This window comes from Mytilus edulis, chromosome 1 (assembly GCF_963676685.1).
Source record: "Mytilus edulis chromosome 1, xbMytEdul2.2, whole genome shotgun sequence".
In the NCBI taxonomy this organism is placed as follows: Eukaryota; Metazoa; Mollusca; class Bivalvia; order Mytilida; family Mytilidae; genus Mytilus; species Mytilus edulis.
In genome coordinates this window covers 41,868,232-41,885,368 of record NC_092344.1, presented here as the reverse complement: position 1 = coordinate 41,885,368, position 17,137 = coordinate 41,868,232, and the positions used below count along the sequence as shown (strand labels likewise).

The following is a 17,137-nucleotide window of genomic DNA, read 5'->3' as shown; positions in this document are numbered from 1 at the left end:
TGAGTTAACCATAATGAGTTACAGATCATGTTGAAGTTTCGTTCTGCTCCACTAATTTTTGCCGAAATTACGGGCTTTGGACTTTGAGAATTGTTGAAAATCACAGTTATACAGACTTTTTTCTAAACGCCTTCAGATATTGGGTTGATTTTTGGTATGTGAGTTAACCATGATGAGTTATAGATCAAGCTTAAGTTTCGTTCCGCTCCGCTTATTTTCGCTGAAATTACGGGCTTTGTGTTTGTTTCCACATGTGTTTATATTGAAATTGCAGATTTTTTTTAACTTTTTGGGACGGGGCCATTCGTGTCGCTTTGACACATCTAGTTTTTAATGTTTTGGTCTGTTTTTCTAATAGTGAATCCAAACTATATTTGGTGTATGAAATATCCTATGACGAACATGTCAATCTGGTAAGTTTTATTAGACCTTGACCTCGTTATAATGGTTCATTGCTCATCGATACGATTAAAACAACGCCATTACATTATGTATACGCATACTAAGCATGTAACAGAGAGGTATATAGGCATTAAAAAATAACTGAAGTTGGTACTCCAGGAATATATTCACATCGCAACATTTTCAACTAATTTTACACCATGCTTCTTTATTCTGCCGTTCTTCTATTTAAGGATAGACATATAATATTTGAGGGAAGTTATATTTTAATTTCACCTTATTTCTGTTATTACTATTTACCAGAACGTATTCCCATGAATTCAATTTATGATTGATAGCGTCCTTGCTGAAATGAGACTCATATTGAAAAGTTTTGCAGTGGTTACAGGGGCGGTAATATTTATTCACCAGATTTCCCACTGATACGTCTTGACAAGAAATGGTAGTTGTGGTTTGTCACTGTATAATATACTGTATTATATTATATTTGTTTTTCGTTCAGTTCCGGGTCGAATCCGTTGTTAATAGTACATTTTTCTGGTAAGTGCTCTAAATTGTCTGTTTTTTTTTAACTAGTTCAATGATTATGACAATTAAAGACCTTATTAATGAAGACATATAACAATATGACAAAAATGATTTTAGTCATATTGTTGTGGGTAAAAATACTTAGTCGATGCTAATAAATGGCAATATTGATTATAGTTGCTGCAAAAACGCAATCCTATTAAATCTTATTATTTTTAGTACGTAAACCATACTAAAAAGTAAAGTCACAAAAATACTCAACTCCGAGAAAAATTCAATACAGAAAGTCCCTAATCAAATGACAAAATTAAATGATAAAACACAACAAACGAAGGGACAACAAATGTCATATTCCTGACTTGGTACAGGCATTTCCAAATGTAGAAAATGGAGGATTGAATCTGGTTGATTGAACCTAATACATACCGGTCTATAAAAGCAGTACATGTATAAAGGATAACAAAGACACACAATACAATTGTAACTAGTTCATATGCTGTCGATTACTGAATGCAAGTTCAAAGTACCTAACCGGCTAATGTAAAATCATGCTGTCCCACATTAATCGTTGTCTGTACCTCATATTATCTTTCATAAAGAGGTGATATAAACAATGGCAGACATTATGATTTTGTACAATGCATAAAACAAAAGTCCTTTTATAATTGGACTGGTATTTCATTCTTCGTTAGGAGTCATACTGCATTTCCTTAGCTTTATCATGTATACAATTTTTCTTTAAAGTATAAATAGCAAATGAATGTCACCCCCCCCCCCAAAAAAAAAGAAAAAAAAAAGAAGCGGCACTGGTTGAACATAATAAATTTTTGTTTCATTTTCAGAAGCTGTGAAATTCCTACTACAAATCCACAGAATTCAGTCCTTCAACAGATTCAGAATCTACATACACCTGACACCACAGATGTTGAAAACAGTTTTCCCAAACATACAGAATGTGGTAAATTTAAATAAATTTTATTTTTAATGCAAAGTCATGAAGATTAAATTTTGGCTGAAAATGGTCTTTATATATATAATAAATAAAATTATATTTCAAAATGCTCTTAAAGTCTTAAAGTACATTTTTTCTCCAACCGGTTTCACATCTTTTTGATAATCATGGATGAAAATGAACGTAACTAACGGTAACACTACGTCACAATAATAAGTCCGTAACAATACATAAAATGGAAGTAACCCTTACAAAATCTGTTTAGGCTTTATTTGAACTTTTATATAAACATATTTTATTTATTAATTCTCATTTCTTTGGAGAATTGGTCGTCATGTTGGTAGAATGGGAAAACATAGTATTTAGATGATTTATTGGTAGCGCATACATCCAGGTGAACACTGACATTGATCATCCTTGTTTCTTTATGTCGGATTTGTTCACGGTGAACTGTAAATCTTTTCCGTAAAGTGTGTCCTGTTTGTCCAATATAATATTTTTTGCACCCATTACATTTTTACATAAATCAAATTGTCCGATGGGCATATAAAAGAGTTCTTAATGAGAAAAATCTTCCCCGATTTAAATTCATATGACTGTCCATCCATACAAACCTAAATACTATGTTTTCCCAATCTACCAATGTGACGACCAAATAATGCGTATTTTCTTTGCTTAAAAGTATCTATATGCCATATTTTTTGTTTGTTTGTTTGATTGTTTTTCTTTTTTTTTTGGGTGTTTAGTTTATAACAAAATATTGTACCCCAATTTTTGACTTTTGACCTAAATGTATGTTTGTTTTGCTCAAACATTATTGCAAATATAATAATGTTTTTATTACTAGAATTATTTCACCTCAATGAAAAAAAATGTAGAAAAGAGTCACCTAACATCCACCCAACACTCCAACATCCATCCGAATTCCGATAGCAAAACAATATAATTTTGAAGACTCAATATACATACTGTTAGTATTCTATCGTAATTTTATTACAAAATAATGATCGAATGATGCTAGTATTACTAGAAATGTAATTTCTTAACATCAATCAACAAGTATTTTAAAGTAGAATTTGTTTTGTATTGTATAGTATCGAAAAATGGCACTGGAATGAAATCAAACATAACAATTACATATATCTGTACCAACTACATTCCTCGGAAGGTTTATGTAGTAGATTGAAACATTTCAACTGCACTGAAGGTTTATGAACATCAACAAAAAATACAATATGTTAAATGATATTGTATTTGCATTTCAAATGTAAAAAAAGATACATGTACATGTATCGGGTATTGCCATTACTTTCTTATGTTTCTGTTTAGATGAGTCAATATCTGGAGAAAGCATTGGAGGAACAAGCGAAGAAGACATTTCAGAGGATAACGTCTCTAATCCAGAAGTACATAATCAAAATGCAAAGGCTGAGTCCAGTGATGGTGCAAATGTTCAGAATACACCAAAGCAGTCTCATGCTGTAAGCACTTCACATCAACAAAGAAATAAGAAGAAAAAAGGAAAAAAAGGAAAACATTCGGGAAAGAAAAAAAAGGGTGTTGTAAGTATTTTGAAAACATAATTTTTGTCGCGATTTGGCGAATTTGCAAGCACAAGATCAATGCGAGCTATTTACTCTAGTGGAGTAAGATAATTTTAAGTGGAACGACGCATAGTTAGTCAATGTTATTTGGTATGAATTTGTTAAATCATCTGCATATCTCATATTTATAGAGATTATTAAGTCGCGCCCCATCAGTCGTTGCTAATTGACCTTGAAATCTTTGCATAGATTTGAATATGTTAAAGGTTATTGTTATATCAGTTTAAGTCAATGGTATTTAATATTCAGTTGTATAAGGTTTTGCATTTCTCCACGATATATACTTGACCCTGTATCTTCATTCATGGTTTATTTACTGACAATGCTTGAATGTTCTGCAAAGTGTGCATGTTAAAGTATTGCTAATCTATTTTGATATTTGCATTAAACTATCATAATAACATACAAGATAAACGTATCCATATGTAAACAGGTATCATAACGTTAGAATATTGTACATGTGACACCATTGTCCTGAACTTACAGTACTCTTTATATTTTAAGCGTACGCATATTCTTTCAACTTATTTCTTAAAAATACTGAAGCAATGTGTGCCAATTTATTCAAAACCCAATTCAAAAATGATCTAGAGCAGGGTTTTTGGGATCCTTAACATTTGAATATCTGCATTATACAAATCAAAAATAACTGTAGCTGCGTCACACCATCCACATGTCCATCTTTTCGAAACAAAACAAAAAGTGTGTGTCATCCGTTATTACAAGTTTTTATTGAGATTATTCAAAGTCTGCAAACTGAAACTGAATTTACACAAACTGGAGATGTGAACTTATCTTTTGACCTGATTTAAAGATCAAAATCAGTCAAAAATCATTAGATTTTTTATTTTAACTTAAGTAATTATAATAATTGATATTCGTATTTAAAATCAAAAGAACATATTACTCATAATTACAACAACAATAATATCACTGTTTCTCGTATCAATAAGCCAAAATAACTTGGCTAGAAATTTGTTTTGTCCCGTAAGATAAGGCTGCCAATAATATCTTTCTAGTTGGACATACATTTTATATAAATGTTTAACAGAAGGAAAACATAAATACGCCACATCTCCACATGATTCAATTTCAGGAATATAATATCGTGCACAAAAACAAAAATGTATGCTACCTCTTTACAAACAGAACCGAATAATATAAAAGTTCTTACAATGCATCTGATTTAAAAATATTCATTAATAGTTGATTGGGAAACAATTTATTGCAACTTATATCAATTCCTTTCCACTTTGCGGGTGGAAGTGCTGCCTTGTAGCTGCATTAGCTGGATCTTTATCGAAATCTACAAGGGTGTCTTTTACCTGCAAGAGGGTCAGCCATTTATCGTCTCCTTTCGACGGACTATCATCGTTCCTCAAGACCATACTCGCAAATGGTGTCAAGGGAGAGCGGTAAATTCAGTCCCTGAAATTTTCTTCCCCTAACGGGGATCGAACCAGGTAATAGTGGAATTAACTTGATAAATTCATTTTCGGATAGGTGTTTTTGATTAATTTTTTTTACCTCATCTACCAATGTCCATCATAATATCATTACGAAAAAAAGTACATGTGTATTTAAAAAGAAAAAAAAATGTGAATTGAAATGTTCATAATCTTTTTGTTTCTCGGTTCAGAACCGAGACACTTGAAATTATCCGAGCTGCAATTGATATTTTGTTGTGCACCACTTCTTTAGGACCTGTTTCTTCATAATTTATGCCTAAACCGGACAAGTACGATCTAAGCAACATCTGATAGAAAAAACCTTTTGGCTTTCAGTATTGAAGATTTCAGATTGTACACTGAAGAGATTCATCCTGTTTGTTTAACTTACTTAAAAGAAAGCTTATAACATAGCCCTTTCCTAGATTTTTATACTTTATCTTTTACAGGAAGATGAATACTAAAATGTACAAAAAACGGATGCTTTTCATTTCCTATTGTTTATTATCTGTTTTTAGATGGTGACGTTCCTTTGGCACTATTTTGTGGTGTTTATATATCGATTCGATCGTGTATGTAAGATTGTTTACGATCTTTACGAACGAGATATATCTATAATTACTGAATCAATATTACACCAGTGTTTTCGATGTCACAAATTTGTAAACTTTACTTTCGTTACAATAACCTTATTTGTATACATAAATTAACATGCAGACTTCTTATACGTTGAGGTATTTCACATTTCATCTGTAATAATAATGTTCTAGAGAAAGTACAGTTATTTCGTAATTCACCTCACAAGTTACCCAAATTGTGTATCCAAATAAAGACATATTCAGAAGGTATAAAGTAATGATACTATTGTCAATTTATCAAAAAATTATTGTTTGTGAATTAATATTGATTCGCTTGTGAAGTCTATAAACACATTTAATTAAAAACCAAGTGTTGACATACTACGGGTGATCTTCTTCTTGTATTCTTTTTATTGGCATGAAACTTAACTCCAAACGAAAGGGTATGTGGTTGATTTTCATATTATGAAGACGTAAACTTTCGATCTGTTTCACAAAGGCCTGGAGGAAGCATTGCTACTAGTCCCTTGTTAATTTATGTTGAACATTGTCATTTGGCTTAGTTTCGTCTGTTACCTATTCTATCATCGAACTCTGACTTTCTTTTTTTGAGTGGTCAGGCCAGTGTAATGACCTCTTCTATATTGACTAAATTATCATACATTGCTCTCAACTCCATTTTTATGAACGATATATTTCTATTGTGTATGTAAGTTATGTATATTATATACTTGTAACAAGGACATGTTGTATCAACAAATTATTAAGTAATTTTTAACGAGTAGCTCATGGCAAAGATCACTCGACCAGAAATGTAATGTTTTCAACAATGAGCAAAGTCCATATCGCATAGTCAGCTATAAAATGACCCGAAATAACAATGTAAAACAATTTAGACGAGAAAACTGACGGCCTTATTTATGTACAAAAAATGTTCGAAAAACAAATATGTAAACAAACGACAACCACTGAATTACAGGTCCTTGATGACTTATGAAAGGCAAATACATACAGAATGTGGCGGGGTTAAACATGTTAGCCGGGTCCCAACACTCCCCTAACCTGAGACAGTGGTTAGTGGTTAAGTCGACTGTGCGACAAGCATATTGGAAGGACCACAGAAGGTTTTCCTAATCCCAAGTTAGTTCTTGGCATGCATGTCAACTCACCTTATGCTTGCGTATGCAATATGCAAACAACTCACCATTGATAAGCTCATTAAATAATTTTTTTTTCAGAATTTGACCCGTTTTCTCCTTAATCTTCTTCCATAGGACTCTTTGATGTCTGAAAAGCCATATGTTCCTCTTTTATTTTACCAAAAAAAAAAATTTTACTGTGCAATTACAAAATAATTTCCTATCTAAGATGGATTAACAGCATGCATACGCCAGATAATGTTTTGTCACCCAGTAAGCGGAAAGGTAATAATTAATTAATCATCGTATAAAGCTAACATAAGGAACATAGATGACAAGAACGCGAATGACTAAAATGTTATAAAGTCGATGTTGGCTAAATCAATTCTAACAGGATGGAATCAGTGTCGACACCCTTGGGTTGTACATTGGCTAGTACTTCGTCCCTTTTCGATCATCGAGATAGCTGATATATTATTTTAACTGAAAAAAGACAGAAATCAAATATCACTCAACAATCTATTTACATAGACAATAACTGTTTAGTGTCTTTAAATACCAGCTGTATTTGTACGAGACTAAGAAACACGTGTAATGCAAGCTTTAGCGAGCTATTTCTCCTGTTACGAGCCGAGTACAAATACAGCTGATATTTAATGACACTAGACATTATTGTCTTTATCCTTCAACTAATTCTGTATATTGTTTATGCTTTGAAAGACAGAAAAACTCACATTTCTGCATTTATTTTGATTTAAAATACATTAAGGCCCGCGTAGTAACATTAAAATCACACATTCAGCAGAAGACGGGTTCGCAAAAACAGAATCTCGAATGGTGAACAATAATACATCACTCAAAGTGAATAATTATCGATTCTCACCTAACAACTAATTTCAACATTTATTCCTGTCAATCATCCCGGAATCGTAGAGGTGAAAGACCTTAAATGACCCAAGATTCCATGTGCATTTGAAACTCTATAATTAGATGGAGAACAGCTTAATATCCGTAAAATCTCTTTCATACTATGCACGTGCTTATCTAAATACTAATTAAATAGTGATACATCAAAGTTTTGACTGACCGCAAAAGTAAAGACATCTGTAGAGAACATAATATGTGTGGGAGTTAAACTGTAAAACAAATAAATATTTAGATCATTGATAAAGACCGTGAAAGTAATAAATATGTCTCATTGGCGATTTGTGGTCAACATCACCCAGTGGAAAATCAAGTACTCCTAAACATAAAATTGAGAATACAGACTACCAAATTTTATTCAATAGATTTACATAAGTTTATGATTATACAATTATTTTTTTAGCCCTTGGGAATCATCTCAGCTATGTATAAATTTTGACCGGTCCCTGCCTAAAAAGTTTATTAGCATTCATGAGAAGCAAACTTCAAAGGCAGTGACACACCCGTCAGTTCAAAGGAACCCAGCATGGTTCCGAGGGAGCACAGCATGGCTCCCTACTGCTTTAGACAGCGCAGCATGGCTGCCGAACGAGTTGAACTGACGGTGGTGATGAGACAACTGAATTCTTGGGGGAATAAATGAAATTTGGGTTATAGATCCAGACAATAAAATTTCATTAATGTCAAAAAACTCAGATGAGAATCAGCTGAGTGCCCCCAAGGATGGTGTGAGGTGGTTTAGCCTTCAATATATCAACGATAATAAATTTGTTTCAAAGACAAGAGAAATTAACCGCATAAACTAAAAATAAATTGTATTAATATACATGAGCAAACAATCCTATATAACACAATAAGTATATACAAATGTAAAAATAAATTTACGACTCAGTTAAACTTTTTTGAGCATATGTGATAGAAGTTGGGGAAATCTTGATATATCTACAATAGCTATCTGATTTACATTGACCAAGTACTTTGATCATATGATCTTTTACGCGTGCTTTCCCCGCACTAGTTGCGGCACCAGATCTGAAAGAATGACCATTATACAAGTTTGGGTCATGACCGCAAAGTTCTAACATATTCTTCAATTTCACAAGAAAAAAATTGTCTTGTTAAAGCTTCCCTATTACCTGTTATAAAAAGCGGATCAGATGGAAATCCAATTCCAAATTCAGAATGCCTAATACTTAAATATCTTTTTAAAGCCAAAAAAGGATTTATCTATTTTAAAAAGTTTAATATCTATTCCCTTTCGGAATGGATCAGTTTTAGATTCTTTAAGTCTCAGAATAGCATAATCAGTCTTTTAAATAATATCAGATATGCATAAGCTAGTTAGAGGGTCAAACTTATCGACATTCATGACGGTAAATTCTCCACATCTCAAAAAGGCGAAAAACGCAACTATGCAAGTTGTTTCTATCAAACAATCAATATATTTATCAAACACGCCTTTTCTCATTCTAAGGCAGATTTCCTGTAAAATTGGAAAAGTAATCGGCAACCTAGTTCTAGTTTATGAGCCTTGTATGCGTTTAACAGATTTTAAAATCAGAGTGAGGTTTAGTAAAAATTCGCCATGAGGCGTTTCTATAGGATTATGATATCCTGACTTCAAATAAGCATGTCTTATACCACATAAATAAATTTTCATAGTAGTGTGTTTGAATTTAAAAAACTTTAAAACAATGTGCTTTAAAGTAGATGAGAACGTCCTCTGATATAAGAAGTAGATCGTGTGAATTATATGTAATACCATTTAGCAACAAAAATCTAACAAAGTGAGAAAAACCTATATTATACAAAGATCTTGTTGTATTAGCAACAGCATGTGTTCATAATTGTTTGACTGTTTCAACACCGCATTACTTCGTAGACACTCGGGCAGTTGTGTGGCTGCTTCTCTGCATATGGAGCGAGGCGGTGGAATTTTTCCATCTGCAAACGAGATAAAGCGTCACTGATGTTATTTTTACGACCCTCAATATGTTTTGCAGTTACCTGGAAGTTGTTTACACATGCGCACCACGTTAACTGTCGCATAAGCTTCATAATTTCGATACATTTTGATCTTTCCTTTTTAACAATTGCTACAGTCGCCTCATTGTCACAAAGAAAGAGGATTTTCTTGCATTTCCATTCTTTACTCACAAAAGAGCAGCTACTACTATCGGATATAGTTCTAAAAATGCCATTGATAGCGATTTATCGTTTAAAGAAGGTAACTCTTTTGGCCACGTCGAGCAAAACCATTTCCCTTGATAATAACCTCCGTACCCAATTGTAGATGAAGCATCAGTGTATAGTTGCATATCGAAATTAGAAGTGTAATTACAGTCGTAAAACATGTTTATTCTGTTCCAATTATGTAGAAATCGGAGCCAAAATTTTAGGTCAACTCGAGCTTCCTTGCGCAAATTAAATTGACATAGAAATGAAGTTCTTTAACCTTCGTGGATAATTTTATAAGATAGGAAACAAAAGATCTACCTGGCACAATAACACGTGATGCAAAGTTTAAATGACCTAAAAGTTGAAGTAATTCTCTTTTTGTACATGTTGACTTTTGAATTATGGAAATTATAAATTTGCAAATTCTTTCTACTTTGTTTGCAGGTAATCTAGCCGCCAATTTATCTGTATATAACACAATACCAAGATATCCAATGCACGTTAGTGGGCCCATAGTTTTGTTTGGAACATTTAATCGATTAAATATCATGGTCATTAACGCCATTGTTCTTTCGGCATCGAACTCTGGGGGGTTAACAGTAAGGAAGTCATTCAGTAAATGTAGAATATGTTTAACTTTGTAATTATGTTCTGCTATAAAACAAATCGCTGTAGAGATATTATCAAATATTTTTGGGCTACTACGGCATCCGAATGACAATCGCACATAAAAATAGTAAAGAGATTCCCATTTAAAACAAAATAATGGCCATTGATTCGGTAGCACTGGGCATATTTTAAATGCGTTTTGAATATCGAACTTACAGAGTTTTGTCCCTTTTCCGTAATTAGTAATGAGACGAATTGCGTCATCTATCTTGACATACGTCATAGAGCACAAATCTTTGTCTATAAGATCGTTGATGCTAACGTTTGTATCGTTGTGCGGTGAGGACAAGTCTAAAATAAGACGCTTTTTGAAAGAATATTTACCTTCTGCAACTCCTAACGGACTTACTCGATAATCATCAAAAGGTAATTTTTCAAACGGACCATTAACGATACCGTTAAGTAGTTCTTTGTTAATAAGATCTGTAACTGTATCTTTCTGTGACCTAGCGCTTAAATTATTTCTACATTCCATTGTTTTAATGTTATCATTTTTAACCATAGTATCAAAGCCATATTGTAACCCATTACATAAATAATCAACGATATGTTTGTCGGGATGATTAATTAGTTCACTTTTAAGCTGTTTGACATTGACCGGGGTTGTAGCGTGCATATCAAATTTAGTTAGTCACATTTTACGAGATGTCTTTGGAGTTTCTTTATCAATCGGGGGTGTCTGATTGGATGAAGACGTTGCTGATGGGCGTTACCCACATAGAACCTGTGAATGTCCTGGCGAACGGCATTTGGTGCAAACATGTGAAAAAGAACAGGTGCGTTTTGTACACCCTCTAATGCTATTAAAGTTATTACAAATCTCTTTACCGTCCTGAAAATATTTTGGTCGGCCGTACTTATCGCCACGATCATCATTTCCCGAACTATTAATCTCTTGATGATTTACTGTGTTTCTCAGCTGCAGCGGACAAAATTCTGTAGTGTTATCGCACATGTGGCATAATTTACATACGCTGATTTGAATCCCTGCAGCTACGAGTGTGAATAAATCACGGTCACGTTTACTCCAGTCTACCTTAACGTGATGTTCTCTTAATAGTGTGGACGCTTTGGCTGAAAACATTTTATGGTAATCGTAATACTTAGACCCGTAAAAATTACTAATATCAATTATGTCTTCTTCGTACGCATCTAATTGGACGCGTCTTTCTGGTGAAGCTTTTGACATTATTCTTTTATATTTGCCGAATGCTTTAATACATTCCTGAATGGTCAGTGTGCGGTTTAATCGTATGTCGGGTTTCCCTGGGAGATTAACCTCAATGCTGTCAGCAATTACGGTATGTGATTGTGGGCATTCATAATTAGGAATTAGCAAGGCAGCAATATTAACATCCTTGTCATCAATAATCTGTCGCTGCAGTGATGAAGATACAATATCTATACCGGTAAAATCATCTGATCTGGCTCCCTTGTTGGTGTCTACGGATACACAATTCTCCTGTATTCCGGAATGAGAAGCAGTATAGTTATCAACGGTAGTAGACTGATTGTACCAATGCTGAAGGGTAAATCGGTCTTTAATTGTGTTCTGCTGCTTTTCTCCGGGATTTCTCAAAAGAAGTTGGGTAACGGTACTTTGGTAGCAATACACAGTTAGGAAAAAAACGTAAAATTGACACTCATAATTTTTAAACATCCTCTTTCCCCTCCTGTCTAACAAAGAAGGCTTTATATGCGTGTTATGCATGTATATACTTATAGAAAGAGAATCTTCCATAGATTTCATTTCTAATGGTCATGAGGGTGAAATATAATCCGTCTAGGGTGTAACCATGGCAACAATCTGCATTTCTTAGATACAAAATATAGCAAAAAAGGGGGTTGAACATGTCACAAAAGTCTCCAAAATTTGGTCTAAAGAAAAATTTCAATCAATTACAGTGATACCTTTCCTGGATCCATAGGTTTATATCTATCAAGTGGTCCAAAAAAAATCATATGCTTTTCTGCTCGTTTTTCCAATTGAATTGAAAAGTTCGAGCGCAAAATCTTTGTTGATAAACACTACAATAATTTATGGACCTATGGAAAATACGGACTGTCAGTCATATAAATGGCCTATAAAACATGTTAAAAACAATCAAAATGTTCATATAAACCCACTAAGAAGGCTATATTATTCTTCAATTATCTAAAAATTTATTTTATTGTACAAAAACTTTCATATTTAAAAATTTCACAGGGGCCATAATGCGAAACTAAACTTTTAACTGTGTATTGCTACCTAAACCCGTAAAGCATTGGGACATAGAGACGAACGCATTACACATATTGCTCATTGGAATACCCGCCTCCGGTTCTGGGTTGATGAATGGGCGTTGCTCCGGTGGGGATTGTAGAGTTCCGATATCCGGAATTACTTCTGCTTCAATAACGGTTGCCTCCTTTCGTTTGATATTACTGTTGAATAATTGTAAGATGATTGGCTTACTAAGATCGACAGGAACTTCTATATCCATCCCCTTTAATTCTTGGATAAGTTTTGTTTTAATCCACGTGGATGGGTCCTCGCTAGAGTCTACAGGCGGACGTTCGTAAGGCATTTTCCTTTTCAGTTGTCTCTTCGACTTTCTGGTAGCCATAATGTTAATAATGGAACTGATTATAATTTTACAATAAAAGTTACCACCCACGTATGAAAAAGGAATACAAATATCCAAGATTACTTAAATCCAAGTTTACTTAAATGCAAGGAAGGAAACTAAATCAAAGCTTAAAGTTCCAATCTAGATGACAACTAATATAAAAGTCTCAATCGTATAATGAAAGAAAAGTACTGTTATGGTATAGCACAATAAAGAAAAAAATAGCTTCACAATATGAAATAGCGTCCTTCTATCCAAACAGAAAAACAAAGATAAGTTCTGCCACGTGTATCTCTTCTAAATAAGTAACAACCAATAAGAGTAGCACATGTAGACACGAGCTTCTTTACACGAATAAACCACGCCTAAATAATATGTAAGCTAAATGTAACAATGTTTTAGATTTTAACGAGAGAAATTTATGTATTACTGAAAAATTATTACACCAGGGTTTTCGATATCACAAACTAGTCAAAACATTTACTAAATTGTATCATCGGTATAAAGACATCATTCGTAAATATAGCTCAACATGCAGACTTCTAATACGTTCAGGTATTTCACATCCAATTTTTTATGGTAATATTCTTTATAAAGCACAAAGGTGTCAGTATTCACCTCAGAAACTTACAAAACCTTTGAATAGACTTATTAAGAAGGGATATAATTACGATACTGTTGTCAAGTCATTAAAGATTGCATATTTTGGCGTTAATATTGAGTCACTGATAAGGTCTTTGCATCGGAACTAAACACATTATTTTTTTAAAAACAGTTGTTGGCATGACACGGGTTATGTTCTTCTCATATATGTTATGATGGTATGATACTAAACCCCTAACGGGAAGGATTGTGCCTGATGTTCATATGATGAAATCATAATCTTTCAGTCAGTTTAATTGAAGTCTGGAGCTGGCATGTCAGTTAACTGCTAGTAGTCTGTTGTTATTTATGTATTTTTGTCATTTTGTTTATTTTCTTTGGTTACATCTTCTGACATCAGACTCGGATTTCTCTTGAACTGAATTTTAATGTGCGTATTGTTATGCGTTTACTTTACTACATTGGTTAGAGGTATAGGGGGAGGGTTGAGATCTCACAAACATGTTTAACCCCGCCGCATTTTTGCGCCTGTCCCAAGTCAGGAGCCTCTGGCCTTTGTTAGTCTTGTATTATTTTAATTTTAGTTTCTTGTGTACAATTTGGAAATTAGTATGGCGTTCATTATCACTGGACTAGTATATATTTGTTTAGGGGCCAACTGAAGGACGCCTCCGGGTGCGGGAATTTCTCGCTACATTGAAGACCTGTTGGTGACCCTCTGCTGTTGTTTTTTATTTGGTCGGGTTGTTGTCTCTTTGACACATTCCCCATTTCCATTCTCAATTTTAACAGTAATAACAGTGGCCGATTTGAAACAAAAGTGTACGAGTTCAGAATTTTTAACTAAACTTGACATTCACTTAACATGCATGCTGGAATTGATTTTGTTACACATGTACACATTCAAATTTGAAATCGATGATCGGCGTCGTAGAAAATCCTGTTGTTCATGTTTGTCTTTTATCTGGGAATGGGTTTAATTCTTACTGCTCTAAAGAAATGCTTGAAAACAAACTTAAGGTATAAAAGTAATCGTTTGTTCGTATAGGGTCAATCAAAACGTTATTGACTTCAAAAGACATTCGGAGGTAACGCAGGTTCATACAACACTCATCAACAGTATACACAAACGTTGTCCGGCAGTGGGCGGAGATTTAAAGCGATATCTGTTTTGTATACAGATACAGCATAGCGATATCTGTTGGGCTGAATATGCTTGATAAGACACTTAATTGGAGGATAAAAATGTACAACATTCATATAAAACATATTCAAATGCAATCAGATAGGAATAATATTGCAAAAGTTATGAAACGTCATTGAAAAGTAGAAGTTCGCAATGTTATGTAATTAAATAGTAGAAGTTCGCAAGCGAAATAAAAAAAACCCAACTATTGCAAGTCAAATAAGTATAGAAATATTCAAAACTTTCTTCGGATAGTTAATGTAATTGTACCTACACTGTTGTTTATATATAAATGTGGTGATTGAACCTCTCACCACTAGAGCAACTCCTGAATATTATTGAACAGCCATCACAAACATGAAATTTGAATATTTTTGTAGTTATACTTGTAAAGCTTCTTTTTATTTCAACACCTTTAGATCTTATTCGTCATGAACTGCAATTTACTTAAGAAATACTGATGTGAAGGGAGACTATTCAAACACATCCATCGATTTCCATCCCCCTTTTTGAAGGAAAAATGTCAATGAAGTTTATCATAAGGGTAAAAGAAAAATGAATGTACTATATACTAATAGAATTTATATATGTTTTCTGTTCTTTTCTTTTCATTTTCAAAAACACCAAAAAACGCGAAAAAGTATATTTTAACAAAACCTTTTTGGTCCTTTTGGAAAATGTTGTTTGTGCTATATTTAAACCCATTTAAAACGAAATTTGTTTTATATGGACTATAAAATTGCAGATTTCATGCAACGCAATCCTAGGTTTGAATGTTGTTTTCAATTTAGCTTTGTTTATATTTTTTGCGTCTGGGCTTGTATTAAGTTTTCTCTTTAATATCCGTTCATTCTATTTCGACTCTTTAAAATTCAAGAGTCAAATTAGGGTAAATTATATGGCCTTCCAAATATTGTTTCGATCCCCAACATCATTGAAGCGACATTTTTTTTTGGATCGAAATTCGGATATGGTGTACAAATTTTAACACCTCATGTTTGTGGTTTACCATCTTTGCCGCAAGTTTATTGTTTTCTGTGTGTTTGGTATATAAATTAATGTAAAGGTCCATTTTGTTACATCTTGTGATAAATTTATTTAAGAACATCAGGGTTAAAGAACATCAGTTGTTCGACCTGTTAGCCAAATGAGTTTCGTTAAAATATACGTTTTCCCTTAAAAAAAAACCCATGTTGTTTGTGATGTATTTATACCCCTTAAATATATATATATACCCTTCTACAACGAAATTTGTTTTACATGCACACGTTTAAAAATTGCGGTTTTTATCCAACGCCTTGGCCACAAGTTTATCGTTTTCTGTCATTTTATTGTCGAAATCTAGATCTGGTGTACAAAAAACATATTGACACCTTGTGTTTGTGGCATAACATCTTGGCCACAAGTTTATCGTTTTCTGTTTAGTATTACATTTATATTAAGATCCATTTTGTTACATCTTGTTAGTCAAATGCGTTTTGTTTAAATATACTTTTATATTTTTTTGGTTTTTTGGAAAATGTTGTTTGTACTGTATTTAGACCCTTCTACAACGAAATTTGTTTTACATGCACACGTATAAAAATTGCGGTTTTTATCCAACGCAATCATAGGTTTGAACGTAGTTTTCAATTTAGTCTCATTTATATTTTTTCGTTTGGGCTTGTATCATATTTTCCCTCCGGTTAATATGATCCGTTCATCCTATATTGACTCTTAAAATTCAAGAGTCTGTTTAAAATTGAGGGTAAATTATATGGCCTTCCAAATACCGTTTCGATCCCTAACATCACTGAAGATCCATTTATTGTCGGAATCTAGATCTGGTGTACAAAAAACATATTGACACCTTGTGTTTGTGGCATAACATCTTGGCCACAAGTTTATATCGTTTTTTGTTTAGTATTAAATTTATATTAAGATCCATTTTGTTACATCTCGTGATCAACTTTATTTGGCAATCGCCAATGGCAGTCAGCAGGGTTTAAGAACATCAGTTGTTCGACCTGTTAGTTTAATGCGTTTTGTTTAAATATACTTTTTCACTTTTTCGGTCTTTTTGGAAAATGTTGTTTGTACTGTATTAAGACCCTTCTACAACGAAATTTGTTTTACATGCACACGTATAAAAATTGCGGTTTTTATTCAACGAAATCATAGGTTTGAACGTAGTTTTCAATTTAGACTCAATTATATTTTTTCGTTTGGGCTTGTATCATATTTTCCCTCCGGTTAATATGATCCGTTCATCCTATATTGACTCTTAAAATTCAAGAGTATCTGAAATTGAGGGTAAATTATATGGCCTACCAAATAC

The 17,137-nt window shown here is 33.2% G+C and overlaps 1 protein-coding gene across 1 annotated transcript in view; it reads left to right on the top strand.

The window, feature by feature from the left end:
- The window catches only part of LOC139515879 (E3 ubiquitin-protein ligase rnf213-alpha-like), a 161,502-nt gene that overhangs the window by 30,446 nt on the left and 113,919 nt on the right, over positions 1-17,137 (top strand). The window contains exons 3-4 of the mRNA XM_071305655.1: positions 1,773-1,888; positions 3,212-3,444. Of these exons, the coding sequence (XP_071161756.1) occupies positions 1,773-1,888; positions 3,212-3,444 (349 nt within the window). The remainder of the gene's footprint in view (positions 1-1,772; positions 1,889-3,211; positions 3,445-17,137) is intronic.